Source organism: Leptomonas pyrrhocoris (assembly GCF_001293395.1).
Source record: "Leptomonas pyrrhocoris isolate H10 chromosome Unknown, whole genome shotgun sequence".
Lineage (NCBI taxonomy): Eukaryota > Euglenozoa > Kinetoplastea > Trypanosomatida > Trypanosomatidae > Leptomonas > Leptomonas pyrrhocoris.
This window is the reverse complement of record NW_015438361.1, coordinates 838,187-856,531: the sequence shown is the minus strand read 5'-3', so window position 1 is coordinate 856,531 and position 18,345 is coordinate 838,187. Positions and strand designations below refer to the sequence as shown.

The 18,345-nt window shown below is 54.2% G+C and overlaps 7 protein-coding genes across 12 annotated transcripts; all 7 read left to right on the top strand.

Moving 5' to 3' along the window:
* Nucleotides 1-600: 600 nt before the first annotated feature.
* On the top strand, nucleotides 601-1,325 carry ABB37_03401 (hypothetical protein; the record flags this gene model as incomplete). Of its 2 annotated transcripts, none has more annotated exons than XM_015800733.1 (1): nucleotides 601-1,325. In XM_015800733.1, the coding sequence occupies exon 1, from the start codon at nucleotides 759-761 to the stop codon at nucleotides 1,323-1,325; it is 567 nt and encodes a 188-aa protein (XP_015660740.1). In that variant the 5' UTR covers nucleotides 601-758. The 2 variants fall into 2 exon arrangements, with proteins under 2 accessions (XP_015660740.1, XP_015660739.1); XM_015800732.1 differs by having other exon boundaries at nucleotides 660-1,325.
* A 1,173-nt stretch (nucleotides 1,326-2,498) lies between these two features.
* On the top strand, nucleotides 2,499-4,931 carry ABB37_03400 (DNAj-like protein; the record flags this gene model as incomplete). Its single annotated transcript, XM_015800731.1, has 1 exon — nucleotides 2,499-4,931. The coding sequence occupies one exon, from the start codon at nucleotides 2,499-2,501 to the stop codon at nucleotides 4,929-4,931; it is 2,433 nt and encodes an 810-aa protein (XP_015660738.1).
* An 853-nt stretch (nucleotides 4,932-5,784) lies between these two features.
* ABB37_03399 (putative dolichyl-P-Man:GDP-Man1GlcNAc2-PP-dolichyl alpha-13-mannosyltransferase) lies at nucleotides 5,785-8,705 on the top strand (the record flags this gene model as incomplete). 2 transcript variants are annotated; one of them, XM_015800730.1, is made up of 1 exon in its annotated part: nucleotides 5,785-8,705. In XM_015800730.1, the coding sequence occupies exon 1, from the start codon at nucleotides 6,996-6,998 to the stop codon at nucleotides 8,703-8,705; it is 1,710 nt and encodes a 569-aa protein (XP_015660737.1). In that variant the 5' UTR covers nucleotides 5,785-6,995. The 2 variants fall into 2 exon arrangements, with proteins under 2 accessions (XP_015660737.1, XP_015660736.1); XM_015800729.1 differs by having other exon boundaries at nucleotides 6,742-8,705.
* A 681-nt stretch (nucleotides 8,706-9,386) lies between these two features.
* ABB37_03398 (hypothetical protein) lies at nucleotides 9,387-10,761 on the top strand (the record flags this gene model as incomplete). Of its 4 annotated transcripts, none has more annotated exons than XM_015800728.1 (1): nucleotides 9,387-10,761. In XM_015800728.1, the coding sequence occupies exon 1, from the start codon at nucleotides 9,691-9,693 to the stop codon at nucleotides 10,759-10,761; it is 1,071 nt and encodes a 356-aa protein (XP_015660735.1). In that variant the 5' UTR covers nucleotides 9,387-9,690. The 4 variants fall into 4 exon arrangements, with proteins under 4 accessions (XP_015660735.1, XP_015660734.1, XP_015660733.1 ...); XM_015800727.1 differs by having other exon boundaries at nucleotides 9,402-10,761; XM_015800726.1 differs by having other exon boundaries at nucleotides 9,413-10,761.
* A 605-nt stretch (nucleotides 10,762-11,366) lies between these two features.
* ABB37_03397 (hypothetical protein) lies at nucleotides 11,367-12,429 on the top strand (the record flags this gene model as incomplete). The annotated part of the gene is made up of 1 exon (XM_015800724.1): nucleotides 11,367-12,429. The coding sequence occupies exon 1, from the start codon at nucleotides 11,425-11,427 to the stop codon at nucleotides 12,427-12,429; it is 1,005 nt and encodes a 334-aa protein (XP_015660731.1). The 5' UTR covers nucleotides 11,367-11,424.
* A 646-nt stretch (nucleotides 12,430-13,075) lies between these two features.
* ABB37_03396 (putative mitochondrial centrin) lies at nucleotides 13,076-14,003 on the top strand (the record flags this gene model as incomplete). Its single annotated transcript, XM_015800723.1, has 1 exon — nucleotides 13,076-14,003. The coding sequence occupies exon 1, from the start codon at nucleotides 13,455-13,457 to the stop codon at nucleotides 14,001-14,003; it is 549 nt and encodes a 182-aa protein (XP_015660730.1). The 5' UTR covers nucleotides 13,076-13,454.
* An 886-nt stretch (nucleotides 14,004-14,889) lies between these two features.
* Nucleotides 14,890-17,204, top strand: ABB37_03395 (hypothetical protein; the record flags this gene model as incomplete). The annotated part of the gene is made up of 1 exon (XM_015800722.1): nucleotides 14,890-17,204. The coding sequence occupies exon 1, from the start codon at nucleotides 16,134-16,136 to the stop codon at nucleotides 17,202-17,204; it is 1,071 nt and encodes a 356-aa protein (XP_015660729.1). The 5' UTR covers nucleotides 14,890-16,133.
* Nucleotides 17,205-18,345: the final 1,141 nt, after the last annotated feature.

Sequence of the window (18,345 nt, the reverse complement as noted above, 5' to 3'; positions counted from 1 at the left end):
CCCACTGACTCTTTCTTTAAAAATAGTGTTGAACGCTGTTTTTGTTCGTGGAGAGGGAAAACCAGAAGGCCTTCAGTTGTTTTCCCGCTGATCTCTGAAAGCCTCCCCACCTGTGCTGTGGAACGCTGCAAGAGAAAAAGAAATACGCTGAAGTTTTTGTCTCGGCTAACCGTGTTGATGCGGTGTGTTGGTTCCATCGTTGGCGTTCATTACAGTCGTGTTGCGCTCTTTTATCAGCGTTTTGGGGGGCTTTATGTCTCATATCCATCTCAGCGAAGTGAGGGAAACAAACGTGGGACCAAAGTTGCACTACACACACACACACACGTACCCACACGAAAAGCCTGCTCTTTGGATTAGGTGCGAACAGTTGACAGCATTTTTCGACGGCGCAACTGCAGGCAGGGTGGTCGGGTCTCCGGCGAATGCTGCTGTGCGCGTACGTTGGGGGGAAGGAAGCCGCCTGCGCAGCGTTTTCTTTTTCCTTCGAACCGTCCTTGTGAAAGGGTTATGCTTCCCTTTCCTCCGTTCCTGCGAAAGAACCTATTCTCTGTCGTCCTCCAATACTTCTGTTTTTGCGTTGATTTGCGTTGTTGCCAAGAGTACAACCTCGCCCCTCAAACAGAGAAAAAGAGCGAGAGGCGTTGTGTCGCGCCACAGCTGTCCCTAGGCACGCCCCTTTACACCACCACCGCCACACATCATCTTTCTTCTCTATTATTGTTTTATTCCCCAGTTCTTCAGTGCCACACCCGACGATGTCCTTTCAAATTGAAAAGGTCGCGGTGCGCAACTCGTCCTTTGCGACGCCAGGCGAGTCCTACCTTATTCTCGCGAACAGCGCCTCCCTGCGCCGCCACCTCACCGACAGCTACTGGTGCGACGCGATGGACCAAGTATGCAGCGGCAAGCTGAAGGGGGTAGCGGTGCGCTACACCGGCGAGAATCTCGTACTGCTTCAATTTCGCCCCCTCACTCTCTCCCCCGCAGGCTACCGCTACCCCCTCTTCATGTCCATCCCAATTGAGTTTCTCGTCCCGGCCACAGAGAGCGCGTTCGCCATCGGTGGTGGCTCCGATCTACAAGGCAGCTTCGGCACCGCATCGGCGAGCAGCGTGCAGTCGGCCTCGGACACCGACTCCAAATCGCCCACGACGGGGGCCGCCATGCCAAAGTTGTGTGTCGTGTGCGGCCGGTTCAACACGCCGGAGATGGTGCAGCGTCCACACGGGTGGAAGTGCAAGGAGTGCAAGGGCAAGAAGTCCGATCAACGTCTTCGCCAAGAGCTTCAGAAACTGAAAGACCTGCAGAAGCCCCGCCCATGAGGACCCCTCCCTCCCCCTCCCCCAACTCAAAAAATGGCGCCAAAAACTGATGATGCGTGTTGCGGAAGCTCATACTTGCTCCGCATTGCGCGCGCTGTGGATTCAGCAGGGCGGATTACAACGTCTGGTGTGGAATGCACGCCTTTTTGTTTTTGCTCGATTTGAAATTTCTGATCTCTTGTTAAACGTGCAATAAAGCGGCACTTCCGTTACGTATCAAACAAGCGAACACGAACCAGCTGCGAAGTCACGTGAGCGTGTCTGTGGTGCCCGAAACAGCGCTCAGAAACTTCTTCTTTTCTTCAGCTCAGTAAAGGTAAGCAGAACTATGTTCATTGTCTCCTTGAGACTGTTTAATCGCTTCTCAGCCAAAGAGCAGCGTCGCAATGTATATATATGGTTTCTGTCCACCGCTGCCCCTCTGGTGGGCGTTTTTTCCTTCTTGCTCTTCGCACTACTCATGTTGACTCCCCTCAGCCGTCCGCTGAGCAGCACCTACGCACAAATTGTGACGACCTACCACGCCATGCTGCTACTCCTTCTCTTCTACGATTCTTCCGCCTCTTTTTTTACAACACCCTCCTCACATCAATGAATAGCTCACCGTGACGTGTGCGTCTACGCGTGCCAACGCCTGTCTGCTCCGTTGAAGCTTGTGATTGCGCGCTACAACGTGCAAAAATAGATTTTCTTTTCCCTTTTCCCTTTGATTCTCTCTCTCTTCATTTTTTTTTTCTTCCTGTTCCTAAGTTGGTGAAGTGAAGTCTTTGATTCCGTGCTCGGGTCTCAGGCCATCGCTAACGTCTTCTTGAGTGTCTTCTTTGCGTGACTGTCGTTTTGCCAGTTGATTGCTAATAGTATTATTATTCCTCATCGCGGCCTGTGAACTCCCCAGGCAAAGCGGCACGCCGTTGAAAGGAAAAAAAAGAAGGACGCAAGAACACCTATTTTTTTCTTCTTCTACTGTTCTCCTTCGCTTAGAAACGCCTTTATTTTATTTATTTGAAGATTGGTAATAGCAGACACGATAAGTGCAGAGTACGACAAAAAAGAAGGCGGAGAGGCACGCATCGCCGTATTTTGGTTGTGTACTCCGATATATATTTCTCGAGGAGCTCCTTCTTTGTATACACGAGGGAGAAGGACGCAATATATATAGATAGCACACACGCGATGAGTGTTGCCTTTGACAACGAGGCGGAGCAGCTCTCCTCCTCAGCTTCCTCGTCGTTCATCTCGGAGGAGCCGATGAGCGACCCCCGCATCAACCCGTCACCCATCCCTGCCGGCGCCGGCGGGTCCCCTCAACCGGGAGCCGTGCTGAGCTCACCAACCAGCGCACACGCCGCCGGGCCCGGTGGGCCGAACGACCTGAACGTGAACAAGGTCAGCGGGGCACGCGCAGGCGTAGCGGAGAAGCAGCTCAACAGCAGCCCGGCCTCGCGTGGCTTCGGCCGCTTTGTCGATCCGAAGGATGAGAACGGATTTGCGGGGTACACGCGTCGCACGAACGGCGGCGCCACCGCGGCGGGAGTTGGCGCAGCGCACCCAAGCCCGGCGCGGGCGTTGAATGGAGGCGGTGGCAGCGGGGCCGGCGCCACGGCAACGACGGCCACCACCGGGGCAACGCGACCAACGGCGTTTTCCGCGCCGTCGGCCACCACCGCTCTGCCGAACGGCAGCGGCAGCAGCAGCGGCAGCAGCGGGAGCGTCGGCGCTTCCGTGGCGGACTTCGCCAGGTATGTGGCGGAGAAGTTCTTCAAATGTGCTATCTGCGATAAGGTGGCATTCGATGCCGTGATGAGCAGCCAGGGGTCGTACTTGGTGTGCCGCCGGTGTTCCGCTGCGATGTCGAGCGCGACTCCGATGGAGCTGCCGAAGAACGTGCGCGACGGCATCATGGCGCTGCGGGCGGCGGGCGGCATGCCGGACAGCGACGGCGCATCTCTCATGGACCGCCGCGTGTTGCGGGCGAAGCGCCCCGGCGTTGGAGGCAGCGCCGCCGCGGCAGAAGCTGCGGCAAACGCGACGGCCGCCACCGCTACGCAGGCCGTGGTGAGAGAACTGGCGGCGGCAGAGGTGGCGGAGATGGCGGAGCGGGAGCAAATACTAACGAAAGAGAAAGCTGTTAGGAAGGAGCTGGAGTCTTGCAGGGCGGCAGAGGTGGCGAAAGCGTCCACCGCGCCGGCGCCGGCGGTGACGTCCACCATCACCAGCCGTCAGTACAAGTTAGAGGCGGACCGGAAGTACGAGAACGCCGAGTACACGGCGGCACTCGAGCTGTACACCAAGGCCGTCTCCATGCAGCCGGCCGACAAAATGACGAACCTGAAGTTTCTGTACGGCAACCGTAGCGCGGCGTTTTACATGGCGCAGCGGTACAACGATTGCATAGCGGACTGCCTTGAGGTGGTGCGGCTGGAACCCACAAATACAAAAATGGTCTCGCGTGCGGCGCGCGCGGCGTGCACGATGGGCGATCTGCAGCGCTCCGTAGACATCCTGCTGAGCGTGCCGAAGGAGCGTCGCTCGGAGGAGAACGAAACGGACCTGACGCGCTACAAGGCCAGCCTCGAAACGTTCCGCCACGCCGAGCGCTGCTTCGGTACCGCGGAGGGGGACGAGCAGTACCGCATGCTGGTGGCCCAGTACAGCGACGCCGTGCCGTTCCGCATCCGCAGCGCCGAGTCGTTGCGGAAGCAGAAGCACTACATGCGCGCCGTGGAGGTGCTGGAGGCGCTGTCCCACTCGGCCCGCACCCCGCTGGCGAGTCGCATCATGAGCGAGTGCCTGTACCTTTCCGGGTTTGAGCACTTTGAGCGGGCGAAGAAATGCCTCATCGACGCGGCGCAGCTCGACGACGAGTGTGCGGCACTGCTGAAGAAGATCGATGCCGTGGATGACGGGAAGCAGAACGGCAATATGAACTTCAACAAAAAGAACTACGGGCCCGCGGCGGAGTACTACACGGCCGCCATCCAGGCCGCCGCCGACAACGATCAGGTCCTGAGGGTGCTGTACTGCAACCGCGCCGCGGCGTACAAGGAGCTCGGCCGCTACCGCGAGGGCGTGGAGGACTGCACCAAGACCCTCGCCATCGACAAGGAGTTCTTCAAGGCGTACGCCCGCCGTGCGCGCTGTCACGAGCACCTCGGCGACCACTTCGCGGCGGTGCGGGACTATAAGAAGGCGATGGAGTACGACAGCACCGACCGCGAACTCGCACGGGAGCTGCGCGGGGCCGAACAGAACCTGGCCAAGGACGCGGAGCGGGAGAAGGATTTCTACTACCAACTAGGCGTGTCACGCAGCGCGACGGAGCGGGAGATAAAGTTGAAGTATCGAGAGCTGTCGCTGCGCTGGCACCCGGATAAGTGCATGGGCATGGACGAAATGGAGCGCGAGCGCGCGGAGCATAAGTTCAAGGTTATCAGCGAGGCGTATGCGACGTTGGTGGACCCCGCGAAGCGGCGTGAGTTCGACCTGAAGCAGGATCGTGAGAAGTTCGCTCGCTCTGGCGGGTTTGGGTTTGCCTCGACGTACAGCGGCGGTAGCAACGAGTACTTCCGCGGCCGCCACCGCGCTGGCGGAAACGGGTTCTGGTAAGTGGAGACTGGCAGCTGCCGGTGGTCACGTCTGCCTTCTGTTGAAGCGGCGTGCTTCACAGATGGTTTTTGTCCTCCGCAACTACGTTGGTTCTTCTTTTGTTCTCACTTTTCGTTTTTGTACTCGAGACGCATGGCAAAGCGTTTCACGGAAGCGTTTGCGCGCGTTTGTTTTTCATGGCTGCTGCGCTTCAGACATCTCAGTCCCCGAATTGGCCTTTTTCCCCCCGATTATTGCCTCCTTCCATCACCTTGTAGAAGTCGGTGATGTAGCTCGGTTTTTTTTTCTTTAATTTCTTATAGAGTACACTTGTTTTAACCACATCTTTCTTTTTGTAGCAGCTTTGTCCCTGCTGTTGATGTTGCTGAGTGAACTGTTCTTTGCTGTCTCTTTCTTTTGCTTCCGTTGTGTTTTAAGTTGCTGTTTGAGGTTGGACTCTGCGTATTCGTGCTGGTTGCTTCCGCGCACACTGCTTCGATAATTGTTGTAGAAAATGGAAAAAAATAAAGTCGAAGGCGTAGTACAGAGCGGGAGGAAGGAAGGGAAAAAGAAAGGCGTTCACCATCACTTGTACTTCGACATCTTCACATCCTCGTGTTGCCATGTGCTGTCCATCTGATATATGTATTTATTTCTGCTCCCTCCAGTTGTCTGCTCTGAATCACCACTCCGAGGGCAGAGAGGAGTGGACTTCCGGTAATTGACGAAGGAGGAACGACGCTGATGTCGATAGCACGATGCTCTCCTCTTTCTCGTTTTTTCTTCTTCTTTTGTGTGGGCTGTGGGTGGCTTATTCCCTCTGTTGTTCTTTGTGTTGTTGTTGTTGTTGTTGTTTTCACTCACTTCAAACTTAGAGAAGATGTTTCATTATTATTATTATTGTCATCCGTACCTTTTTTTGTTGTTCGTTTGGCGTCTGATGATTCTGTCCACATCATCGGGTTGTATTTGCAGCCTCGCTCACAGGTGTTGCTCTTCTTTTTCTCATACACGCAGTGTTTTGTTTTGTTTTGTTTTTTTGTATCTCCCCCCTCCTCCCGTTGTGCTGTCTCTGGTTGACTCGTGCGCGTTTCTCTTTTCCTCTCTTCGTTCCTTTGCAAGTTGTCCTGGGTGCGGTTGCCGATAGGATGGGCTTGTCCTCTGCACGGATTACGCACTCACACATGCACACGCTCTCTCTCTCTCACACGCTTGAGTTCATTGACAATGATGTTTTTTTTTTCAGTATCTTTTCTTTCTGTTATATATACATCGAACCTTGCCAAGTCAGAAACGTTCGCACCGGGGAAAAATCGTAGACGTGTCACGGCAAAACTCAGACCAGAAGTCGATCTGTTATGCATTATGTTCTCGGAGCGCCGGGGGATAAATAAACCATTAAATCCAAAGTGGCGAAGGTGCCCAGAAGCCGTGGTGAAGGCAGGAACGGAAAATGGGTGATTCACCCTGACGTGTTCTGCGTTGAAAACGGAGTGTTGCGAAGCACCGCAAGATGTCTTAGGAGCAGCCAAGTGCGTCTCTCCCATCTATGCGCTTCGTACATCTACCACCACGAAGCGGCCGCAGCGGAGACGGCGCCATCGCGTTGCTTACATGAGCGAAATACAAACAGAAGCCTCGATTACCAGCGGTGACAACAACGTCGGAGTTGCGTTGCTTTCTTAACTAACGAGTTTTTCCTGACTGCTGCCGTAGAGACGGCAGATCTACTATCTTTGCAATGCCATTCTTCCCTTGTTCAAGATGCAGCCCACCTCCCTGTTCTCTTCTGCACTTCTTCTTTCTCTTTTTTGTCCCCTTCCCCACCACAGGTTTCCTCGCCGACTTTTTCGCTTTGAAATTTTTTCTTTTAAATAACAGGTTTGATGTGCGCCGTTTATTCGAGTCTTTTTACTCGTGTTACTTCATTCACCTTTTCTTTATCGCCTGGACTGCAGCATCGATATTCTTGAAGACACGTGATCGTGATCGTTTTCAGTGAAATCTATCAAAGAGTTATTCCTTTCTTTATCTCCACCGAACTTAGTACTTGCTTTGACGTCGTCTATCGAGAAACGTCCTCTAATGACGAGCTTCGTGCTGCTTGGGATGGTGTACGCCTTCGGTGCGGCGTGCATTGTGAACTACTTCATCATGTTTGTGCGCATGCGCACCACCGAAATGTACATCCGCCGTCGCGAGAGGCTCGTCGAGGCACACCAAACTGCGCACAGAGGCGAGACGCAACACGACGAGGCCCCCGCCACAACCGCTGCTGATGACTCGGTGGCTTCACCTGACAAAACGGCACAAATCGTGGACCTGCTGCCTCGCGAGCCCCTCCACATTGTGTTTCTCCACCCCGACCTCGGCATTGGCGGGGCGGAGCGGCTGGTCGTGGACGCTGCCGTGGGTCTAATGAAGAATCAGTCTGTGCGACCCGTGGAGGTGGTCATCGTCACGAACCACCACGACCCGTCCCGCGCCTTCAAGGAAACGGTCGACGGCACGGTCCGCGTCGTCGTGCGGGGCAGCGGTCTGCCAGCAAGCTTCTTCGGCCGCGGCAAGGCGCTGTGTGCCACCATTCGTATGGCCTTTGCCGCCTTCACCGCCTGCTGGGCTTTCCCTGAAACGAATTGTTTTGTGGTCGACCAGGTGGCGGCCGCGATGCCGGTGCTAACCTTCTGTGCGGGCAAGACGCCGATCCTCTTTTACTGCCACTTCCCCGATCAGCTCTGCGATCCGAATCGGAACGAGGACGGCACGCTGAGGGATAGCATCCCCGGGCACCAGGCCTACCGCGGCTTCTTCGATGCGGTGGAGGCAAGGAGTCTCAAGCATGCCACGAGCGTCGTGTGCAACTCGAAGTTCTCACGCCAGACGACGGTACGGACGTTTCCCGAGATGGCCGATAAGATCGACGAGACAACGGATGTTTTCTACCCACCGGTGAACATGGATGTGCACCACGTGACGACAGAGGTGCTGGCGCAGTCGCCGGCGCTGCAAGAGTTGCGCGATGCCGTGAACGGGTCTATCACCTTTGTCTCGATCAACCGCTACGAGCGCAAGAAAAATCTCACGCTGGCGGTGACCGCGTTTGCACGTTTGCTGGCGACGGACGAGTTCAGCCCCGCGTCCACCGGCGAAAGCGGCACAGTGGACACCACCCACCCGCACAGGCGTCTGCTGCTTATTGTCGCCGGCGGCTACGACCCACGTCTGCAAGAGAACGTGCAGTACGCCGCTGAGTTGGAGGCGCACGCTGCTGAGCTGAAGATTCCGTCGGATCAGATTCGCTTCATGCGGAACATCAGCGACGATGAAAAGGCCATTCTTCTGTCGTCGATGCGGGCGCTGGTGTACACGCCGTCAAATGAGCACTTCGGCATCGTCCCGGTGGAGGCGATGGCGTATGGCAAGCCGGTGGTGGCCATCGCGAACGGCGGCCCGTGCGAGAGCGTCGGCGACGCGGAGAGGGAGGACCCGTCGACCTGCGGGGGGCTCCTCTCCGCGCCGGAGCCTGCGGCCTTTGCGGACAAGATGGCGCAATTTGCCCGTGAGGCCTCGTACGCGGAGAAGGTTGGGACGCAGGGCCGTGCGCGCATTCTGCAGCAGTTTAGCATGGAGACGTTCAGCTCGAAGCTCGTGCGGCGCCTGCAGGCGTTGACGGCGGAGAGCGACAGCGAGCTTTTGAAGTCTGGCCTGGAGGAGGAAAAGAAGAAGGCGGGCAAGGGCGCGGTCAGCACACCTGCCACCTCACCTAACTCACCCGAAAAGATGAAAGCTGATTGATTGGGGAAAAGGGAGAATAAAAATGAGGGATCAACAACAAGCTCTCGCAAGAGAACGCAGGTTCCTTCGTTTGATTTGTTTCGCATTAATTCAGCTCCTTATTACTACCGCCGCAGCTCCTTGTGCCATTTCGATCTGAAGATGCTTGTCGTAAGCTGAAAGGAAAAACAATCCTCTTTACTGGCACCCCTCCCTCTAAAGGGAGAAAAGATCAACGGCGTTTTTATGGAGTTCTTTTGTTGTAGAGCACCCGCGAACGCAACAGAATTAGCACTGCTTTTTTTTTTTACTCGCTCAAAGATCGATTGGAATAGTCATGATCAACATGTTCTTTCTGGTTTTTTTTAAATGAGGAGGAGGAGAAGGAAGCGCATGACGAAAGCGGCCGTCTTGCCGCAACTGGAACTGCTTTCTTCTTCACTGCTCGCGAGCTCAAACAAACAAAAAACCACAGGACGTGTACGTTGTGGTCGCTCATCAAACGTGGTAACACCGAGACTCCGACAGACCTGTTAAACGTCGTCTTATTATTATTATTCTTTTTGTGTCTCTTCGAGAGCCCCGGCAACGTCTGCTGGCCCGACGTATTTCTGTCCGCTGCTACGACTCGATAATTTGGTGAAGTGATGATAGTTCTTGTTTTTACATTTCCTTCCCCCTTCCCCCTTCCCCCTGCCTGAAGCAGCGTTTCTCATAGCATCAAACCAGGCCGACAAAATACACACCAAAACCCGAAAATCAAGCACTATTCCCTTTCTCTCCTCGCAGCACGTTTTTGCCCACGTGCTACCGACATAGCGTTGTGTACACACCCTCGGCGAATATTTTTTCGTCGCTTTCACAGGAACAAAACGAACGCCTTTTCGTTTTTCTTAACTCTTCTTTTTTTCTTTTTCCCTTTCTCGCTCTACGTACGGTATCAAACTTGCACCACTCATTTATTTTTTATCCTTTTGTTTTTGTCTCACAGAGCGTTTGCAGCGCCATGGAACGTATTCCGTTGATTGTGCGCCGCCTCGTGGCAGCGGAGCAGCATTGCAACTTTGTCCACTACTACCTCTCCTTTTGCGACCTATCCGCGTCTCCGCAGGTGATGGAAACGTCAAAGTTCAGCGACGCTGTAACTGCCGACTCCGCCGTTGAAGGCGCGCAGCCGGAGTACAAACTGGTGTACGACGTTATGCGCTCGAGAGACGGCCGCATCCTCTTCAGGCAGCTGTACGCGGAGCGCTTCGCGCACAGCCTGGCCCTTGTCGCCCCCGACCACGTCTTCCCCGCAGAGCTGCTGCAAGTGCTCCAGGATCGTCTTCAGCTGTACATCGACGCCCCCGGTGTGTACTACACCGGCGTCACGGAGCAGAACGTGAAGATCGTGTCGTGGCTGCTGGACGGTGCCGCTGCGGCATCCCCTATTCCTGCCATCTTGATGCTGCCCAAGTCGTCCTACCCCCCTGCGGCGATGTACCACGACGGCGCAAAACTCGGGTTTCTCTACGATGCCCACCGCGCCAACCCGAACGCCAAGGTCGCGCAGACTGCCCTGCGCAACCGCGCGGAGGCCTTTCAGAAAGAAAACGGCCTCTTTGAGGTGCTCCTCGTTCACAGCGCGGCGGACGGGTTTCTTGTGCCAGAGGGCTCCCGCTCCAATTATTTGCTGCAGCGCCGCGACGGGACGTGGTGGTGCAGCGCAGAGGAGGATATTGTGGTCGGCATCACGCTCAAGGCGACGTACCGAGTTCTCGAGGCGTGTGGTCTGGGCTCCGTGCACCACCGTAAGCTGAACCTGAAGGATGTGCTGGAGTGCAAGTCGTTGTACATGCTTGGTACCAGCCCCACGATCTTACCTGTGCAGTCTCTGCTGCTGTACAAGAGCGATGACACACGACGCTGTTTTGATGAGGCGACGCAGGCTCTGGGCGTTGATTTGACGACGGGACTCTGCCATGCAATTCACAGAACGGACGACGGGTGCAGGGCGGAGCTCGTGATTCCTGTCGACGCAGAACTTGCACCGAGGCTGCGGACACAGTACATCAAGGAGGCAGAGTCTGACTAGTATGTTAAACGCGTACCTGTACACTGGAATGGCTTGAGCCGCCTCTCCCGTTTCGTATCATTATATAGAAACGACAACAACCCGCGCAATTAACAATGACTTCTCCACCACCGTTTTGAGCACGCAACGACAAAATACGCATTGAAGTTTTGTGCTGCGTGTTTCATGATCTTCAAATCTTTCGCTGTCTCCTTTGTGTTTTGGATTCTTTTTATTGTTTCTTATATAACAGTTTCCTGACGTGTCTGACGTCACTCTTGTGTAACGGGGCTTTTTTTTCTCTCTCGTCGTGACGCGTTAACAGTACTTTTCGCTGATACACTACAAAAAAGAAGGGGAACTCATCGATTGAAAAAGAGAAACGAAGGAGCACGCGGCACCTCTGCTGCTTTCTTCTAGCCTCGCAGGCCTCGTCGCCTTGTCTCCATTACGTGATAGACATATACATTTAGAGATGGTCTACCTGCTCGCGTTTCTTGAAGCTCTTTCTTCGCTGCTTTTCTCTTCCCTCTACACCCCGGCCTGCTCTACGCGCCTGCTCTCCGTGATGTGGGCGACTGTCTTTTTAATTTTTTTTTCTGATTTGTTCGCTTCGTGCAACTGAAGTACATTGTGCCGCGGCAAGCCGAATTGTTTTCTTCTTTAGCACTTCTCTAGTCCACGATGTTGCGCAAAGGTACGCGGCGGCTGCTCATGGAAGGAGAGCGCTCCTTCATCCATCCCGGCGAGTCGCCCATCACGTCCACCGGCGGTCTGCCCTTCTACGGCAACCTCTACACCGGTCGAGTGGACTCACAGAACTACCTGCCGCCTCGTCAAGGTGGCTCTGGCTTGCTAGACAACAACAGCACCCTGTGGGACAACCCAGCGATTCGGGAGAAGCTGCAGTCGTGTCCCTACTTCGCCCTGAGCGACCAGGTGATGTACCACAACATGGATCCGGTGTACCTTGACCCCGGCTTATTGTCCCCGGAGGAGCATCAGCTACTTTTGTTGTTTAGTCGCGCCTACTACGAAAAGTGGAAGGAGATCCACCGTCGTCCGCCCCATCCGCTGCCCCAACTGCGCATCAACTACGGCTCTACAAAGCTCCTGGACGACATCCTCTTCATGCTCGATGTGCAGCCGGCGGTGGGTGAGATCCTCAAGAAAGAGTACGCTGTGGATGACGCCTCACTGATTGGCATGAACCCGAACTTGTGGAGCTCAGCCTACCTGGACCCCGCGAACATGGACCAACTCTCCGGCCGCGTGCTCGAGTTCGCTGGGGTGCAGGAGCCGACGCGGCGCAAGTTTTTTCTCCTGCTCGAGCAGATGCGCCGCATCAAAGTGCACCGGCGCGACCTGCCCAGTGGAGAGGAGAAGGTGGAGATTGTGCCGTTCCACTTTGGCGTGACACTATTCGACTTGTGCAAGTATTTGGGTCTCGGACCCTACAACGGGCAGCTGAAGGTGTACGACATGGTGGATATGGCAGGGACGATGCGAGCCGAGACGCTGAAGTCGGAGGACGTGTACTTTGACTTCTTGATCGCCCTCTTTTTCCGGGCCGACATCCGCAACGCTACACTGACCGACCTGGCAGACGCGCAGGACAACACGTGCCGCTACACCGTCACGGTAGAGCCGTTCACGGCGGACGACCGGCGGAAGGGGCGGTGGTTTTGATGCTAAGTACAAGTGAAGATCGGAAGACGAACGAGATGGGTTTTGGCCATGGTGCTCGCGAGCGTCCGTTCTATATATAGGAAGATCAGTATAGCTCGGGTGAGTTTGTGACGCCGCTGCTGAGCAGTCGAGTATGTGTGTGCGTGGCGGCGCACTGCACTGCGAAGTATCGTTGATTTATTAGTTTTTGTTTCCAAATTCACCGCATTTTTCAATTTTTTTTCTCTTGTGTACAGACTTGTGCGTGAAGCGCTTGTGAGCACTGTCGGTTGCAAAGCGCTGGCTTTCATGCTGGATCAGCTACGCCCTCAATCTATTCGATGCCCCGCTATTCTTGCCCAAGGGAGAGAGAAACCAACATACATTTTACTCCTCGTGCGGGTTTTTTGCACGCTGCCGCTTTTGGGCCGCACCTCAAATAGTGCATCTCGTTCTGCATGTACGATGTACGAGGAGACCACGGCGATCGGGGAGGTTTGCGGACCTTACTGTCTCCTCAACACGAACTTTCTTTCGTGAGTGGGTACGATGCGGTCGAGAAGGATTGCGCGATGCAGTAGCGTCCTGCGCCTTTAACACCATCTTGTCCTTTTTTTTTTACCACACTGCAATCCCTTTTTTCTTTCTGGTGTTTGTTTGTTTCGAAGCATTGTACGCAACGTTAGTTTCTACGCGGGCCCGCGAACACGCCACTGCTCATACAATTCAATCGATAGAGAGAGGGAGAGACAAGAGGATCATAGAAAGTACTCGTACTCAAAGCCTCGGTTTCTGCTTTTCTGTTTCTCACTTCCCGCATCGTGCGACAAAGCTGCAGCTTTCACGCCGGTATCACGCTATAATCCGCAAGAAGGCACGGAGGTGACCGCAAGCCACCTTCCTTCTCGGGCCCACGCATTTGTGTCTTTCTCCCCCAGTTCTACGTCGTAGATCACACGAACTCTCTCTTCTCACCGGTTCTCTGGGATATATTGGTAACGAAAGACTGGCACTTTTCACCTTTCAGAAAACAGCGGTTTCTGACAATGAACGTGAGCAGCCGCTTATCGGGCCCGGTGCGCACCACTGCGCCAAACGCCGGTGCCTCGTCATCCCCCACCGCACGCCGGCGTTTTCAGCTGACGGAGGAGCAGCGGCAGGAGATCCGTGAGGCCTTCGAGCTCTTCGACTCCGACAAGAACGGCCTCATCGACGTCCACGAGATGAAGGTGAGCATGCGCGCCCTCGGCTTCGACGCGAAGCGAGAGGAGGTGTTGCAGCTCATGCAGGACTGCGCCGCCCGCGACCAAAACAATCAACCCCTGATGGACCTGCCGGGCTTCACCGACATCATGACGGACAAGTTCGCGCAGCGCGACCCGCGACAGGAGATGGTGAAAGCATTTCAGTTGTTTGACGAGAATAACACGGGCAAGATATCGCTGCGCTCGCTGCGACGCGTGGCGCGCGAGTTAGGCGAGAACATGAGCGACGAGGAGCTGCAGGCGATGATCGACGAGTTTGATGTCGACCAAGACGGCGAGATCAACCTGGAGGAGTTCCTGGCGATCATGTTGGAAGAGGACGATTATTGAGTCAGCGGGGGGGGGGGGGAAAGGACGAGAAAGGGCGTCTGGTGGTGGTGGTGGCGATGTGGCGGGAGCGTTTGCCTGAGGCGTACGAGTGGGGCAGGCCATGCTATGCCGGCCGCTCCTCGGTGTTTGTTGGAAGCATTTTCCCTTTCGTGAGGTGGAAATAGTACGGCCGCTCTCTCTCTCTCTCTCGTTCTTCTCTTTTGCGTTCAATGAAGCGCCTGCCCCTCCAGGCCACAAGAGAAAAAAAGAACCTACTAACGGCAGCTTCGACGTCGACGTTGTTTTTGCTGCTGTGGTAGTTAGACCTGATCATAGAGTTTTATGTCATAGCGAGCAGCGTGCGAGGGTTATCATGACGGTCTCGTCAGTGGTATTTAGAACGCTGCCCTCGCGCAGCTTCTAATTACCTTCTCTGCTTGCTCTGATCTTCCTCTCCCCTTTTCTTTTGGTTCGGGACTTTTTGTAGTGCAATGTATGTTGTTTGATACAGTATAGAGGGCGGCTACCGCTGGTAAGCATAAAAAGCAAGAAAGAAAATCATCACATGCGTATCATAGCGTTTGCGTCTTCATCGCCACGTGAAGTAAGATGCGCGTACAGACGCACCGGAATAGCAAGCCCTCTTTTTTTTTTCTTCTCGCAAGGTGAAAACTTCAACCGCGTTGACGAGTCGCAGGGACTTCTCAGCTCTCAACAACAACAAAAAAACTGCATGCTTTGCGCGAGGGAACAAGATTCCATGACCACTGCGATGAGGACCGTAATGTCTGATTCCTTTTAACACATACGACTGCTCGTCCTACGATTTCTCTTTCCCCACCTCTCTATTTTATCTATGTGTATATATATATATTTAATCTGCATCCAATCGCCTTCTTCTTCCTTAGAAAAAGGGAATAGAAAAGCAATAAAAAGACGGTTCACGACGGCTCCAGCTCTAACCAAAAAGAACCCTCTCACAAACTGGGAAAAAGAATTGCCCTGGAGGTGTACTCCTCCTTACCACGTGTAAAGCTACCTTTCATTTTTTTGTTCTTCTTCTCCCTTATCTTTCTTCGTGCTCCGGTAACAAAGATTGTACGGAAGTAACGTGAACGAAAGACCCAACGAAAAGGCTCTGCGCTTCGCACCTTCGTTTTTGCCGTTTTTCTCTCCTCTCCTTCGTCTTTCCAGCGCCTCTTCTCCGGATTTCCTTCTTCTGTGATACAAAAGTCTTTTGATATTATTAAGCGTATTATTATTTAACTGTGTGGCAGTTTCAGCGTTTTTTTTTTGTTCTTGTTGGTTAATTAGTGACGTTGTAGGCTCTGTCTTTATTGCTGTCGCTTCGCCTCTTTCTCCTTTTCTTTTTTTCTCTTCCTGGGAGTTCTTTGGACGGAAAGTGCTGCTGCGCACAACCACAGTATCCTCCTTTGGCGCTGCATCAAACTGAAGTGCCGTATCAAGGAACGTTGTAGCGCAAACACATCACCGCTCGTTGATCGTTTTGCCTTCTGCTTTCCCTTTCCACCATCGCCACGACTGGGATTCAAAGGCATACGCACACACGCACACGCGAAGAAAATCAAGAAACCCGTAGAAACGAGCAGCAGAAGTGAAGATACAAAGCTTAATTGTAAGAAGCGTACACCTCGGTATCGTACGATCTTTTAGTATTTTCGTTGTCTTGTGGCTTTTTTTGTTCACACCCAAAACTCCGCTTTTGGCTTCCTTGTGCGGAGGCTATCACAGAGCTCAACGTTTTGTTTTTTTGCGAACGACTTCAACAGTACAAAATCAGCAGCCGCTTCATCGAGCGCAGTGGCGACTGCAGCTGCTGCTTTTCCTGTCAGACGTTTTTTTTCTCCTTCCGCTGCAGGAAAACAAATAAAAGAGCTGTGACGGCCTCAAATTTGTTTCCGCCGCGAAAGCAGAGAACTGTGTTTCCTTCGTAATTTTTTTTTTCTCTGATGTGTTGTGTTTCCCGGTAGGCTATTCCCAAACTCCTTTTCCCTTCAGTTCTACAATCTTCTGTGTTGTACGCTTTTCGACTCCTGTTTTCTGAGTGACGCTGCAGTGCTGTCGCGTGATCTTTTTCTGTTTTTTTTTTCCTTTTTATATATCATTTCTAGGATTATTGCTGCAGCCAAAATGAGCGTCTTGCAGAGGATTTTTACGCCGAGCAGCTCCAAGAAGAAGAGCTCGCTGCTGCACTCCGACCTGGAGAACTCGGAGAAGATCCCCCAAGCGGCCCCGAAGGCCTCCGCCTCTACGCGGATTAAACGCAAGTCCTCCTCCGAAGACGAAGGTGAGGCGCTGTGCCGCAGCGTGTCCATGACGGTCAACTGCGATCCCGTGCCCTCGTCTTTCAAGACGAACGCGAGCTTCGCGAACCAGTCGAAGGCAACCGCCGGTCCGAACTCCCCCAAGTCGCTGCACGTCTCCGGGTCCTTGTCGGGTGCCAACGGCCACCTCGACCGCCACCACCGTCACACCGCCACCCTCGCCAGCAGCGCCTCTCGCCCCAACCGCAACTCCCTCTTCGACAAGCCGGCTGGTCCGGCCAACAGCAGTTTCGCCTCAGGCGACATGACGGTCCCGTGTGCGAGCGGCACGGCGAACAACGGCGCGGTCAACCTATGGCGCCTACCATGGACCCAGCAGAAGGTCGTGATGTGCCCCAACTGCCACCGCCCCCGCAAGACGGACCGGGCGACGCCGTACGTGTCGCGTGCTGACTACGCCGTGCCGCAGACGTCGAGCCCCAACTTCGCTGAGGACATCAGCGAGGCGAGCGATGACATCTCGTGCGGCGACTCGGAGGGCGTGGGCGGCCCGTTGACGGACTCCATGACCTTTTGCCGCTGCGGCGCCGCTGTGGGTGGCGACGTGGCAGAACCGAATGCCGCGATGACGGAGAGTCCACCCGTCTTTGTTGTCGAGACGGGGAAGTCGTCGAACATGGTGCTGCCCGGCACGATCGCGCGTGACTCCGACAGCGACACCGAGATGGAGGGCGTCCAGCGCGCGTTTAAGCTGTCGCTCGTCTCCCCGCTCACAACGTCCTCGCTGCGCCGCCAGCAGCCGCACGTGCCACCGTCGTTGGGCTCCACCTCGCGGCAGACCTCGAGCGCGGCCTCGGTGCCGAAGGTTCACTCCTGGCTCAACGATCAACGCGGAAGCGAAGTGCCGGTCACGTCGAAGCCGAAGCCGCTCGAATAAAGAAGAAAGAAGAAAAAAACTGCCCTTTTGTGGAACAGGTTCGCGCTGTACCGCCAGCCAATGGTGACGGCACAGGGGAATGCACATGGCGTTGGCTCTTGCATCGTGAGCGCACTGGGAAAAGCGCTGAATGGCTGACAGAGGATCGAGCAGCAGGAGCTGAACATCGAAATCGCTCAGACAAATTCTGCTTGTGAGACTCCGCTGCGCCGGGACGCCTGCGTTGGTGTAACATTTTCAACCTTCACCACCACAAAAAAGGCACCATAATGATGACGATGATGATGATGAAAAGGACGAACATTCACGACAATATATATTTTATTGTTGTTTGTCATCTCGTTCACCTCCTCTTTAATTGAGTCGGTTGCAAAGTGCTGTGCGCATTTGTTTTCCACGATGCCCTCTCACTCTTTGTTAGCTACGCGGACTTTCGAAGCAGCTGCGAGTCAAATATTGAGGTTGAGGAAGGGTGTGGGGGAGGAGAGCTAACTGCTCCTGTGTCTTGTTTACTTCCTTCTTTTTTCTTCTGCGCCCCCCGATGAGGGCCTCGAGCTCTACGATGTCACTTGCCCTTTCCTAAATGAGGTACATACGAGCTTGACGGTGTTGAAGTAGATTTCTTCCACGGAACAGAGAAGTTCTTTGTCTTTTTTTTAATTTGACAAATGAATCCTCTGACTCTTTTTGTTTTGAAATTCTCCGTTTGCTTTACAGCGGCTTCTCTGCAGCGGTTCGGCGAAGCCCATGTCTGCATATCTGAACTGTGCTGGGATCATCTCTTTAGGGAGGAGCCACTCGATATATGTCTATGGCGTTCACACGACTTCATCAACATACCCGCTTCACTTTATCCGTGCTTTCCCAGCGGATTTCATGCATGTTTTGGGGTAGCGACGCCTTCTTTTTGTTTTCAAAAGGGAGGGGTGGTTGCGACGCTGTCTATGGAGGCCGCTTTGTCCTCTTCTTCTCTTATAACGATTTAGTTGTTGATGTTCTTCTGTTATCTGCTTTTGATGAACCCTTTTTTCCCCCTCTCTCCTCAATTCTCGTCAGCTTTGCAGAATGACAAAGCACGGGCAAACACGCAAGCGGAAACCATTGAGTATGTGTGAAGCTCCCATAGATATGCGGGAACGTG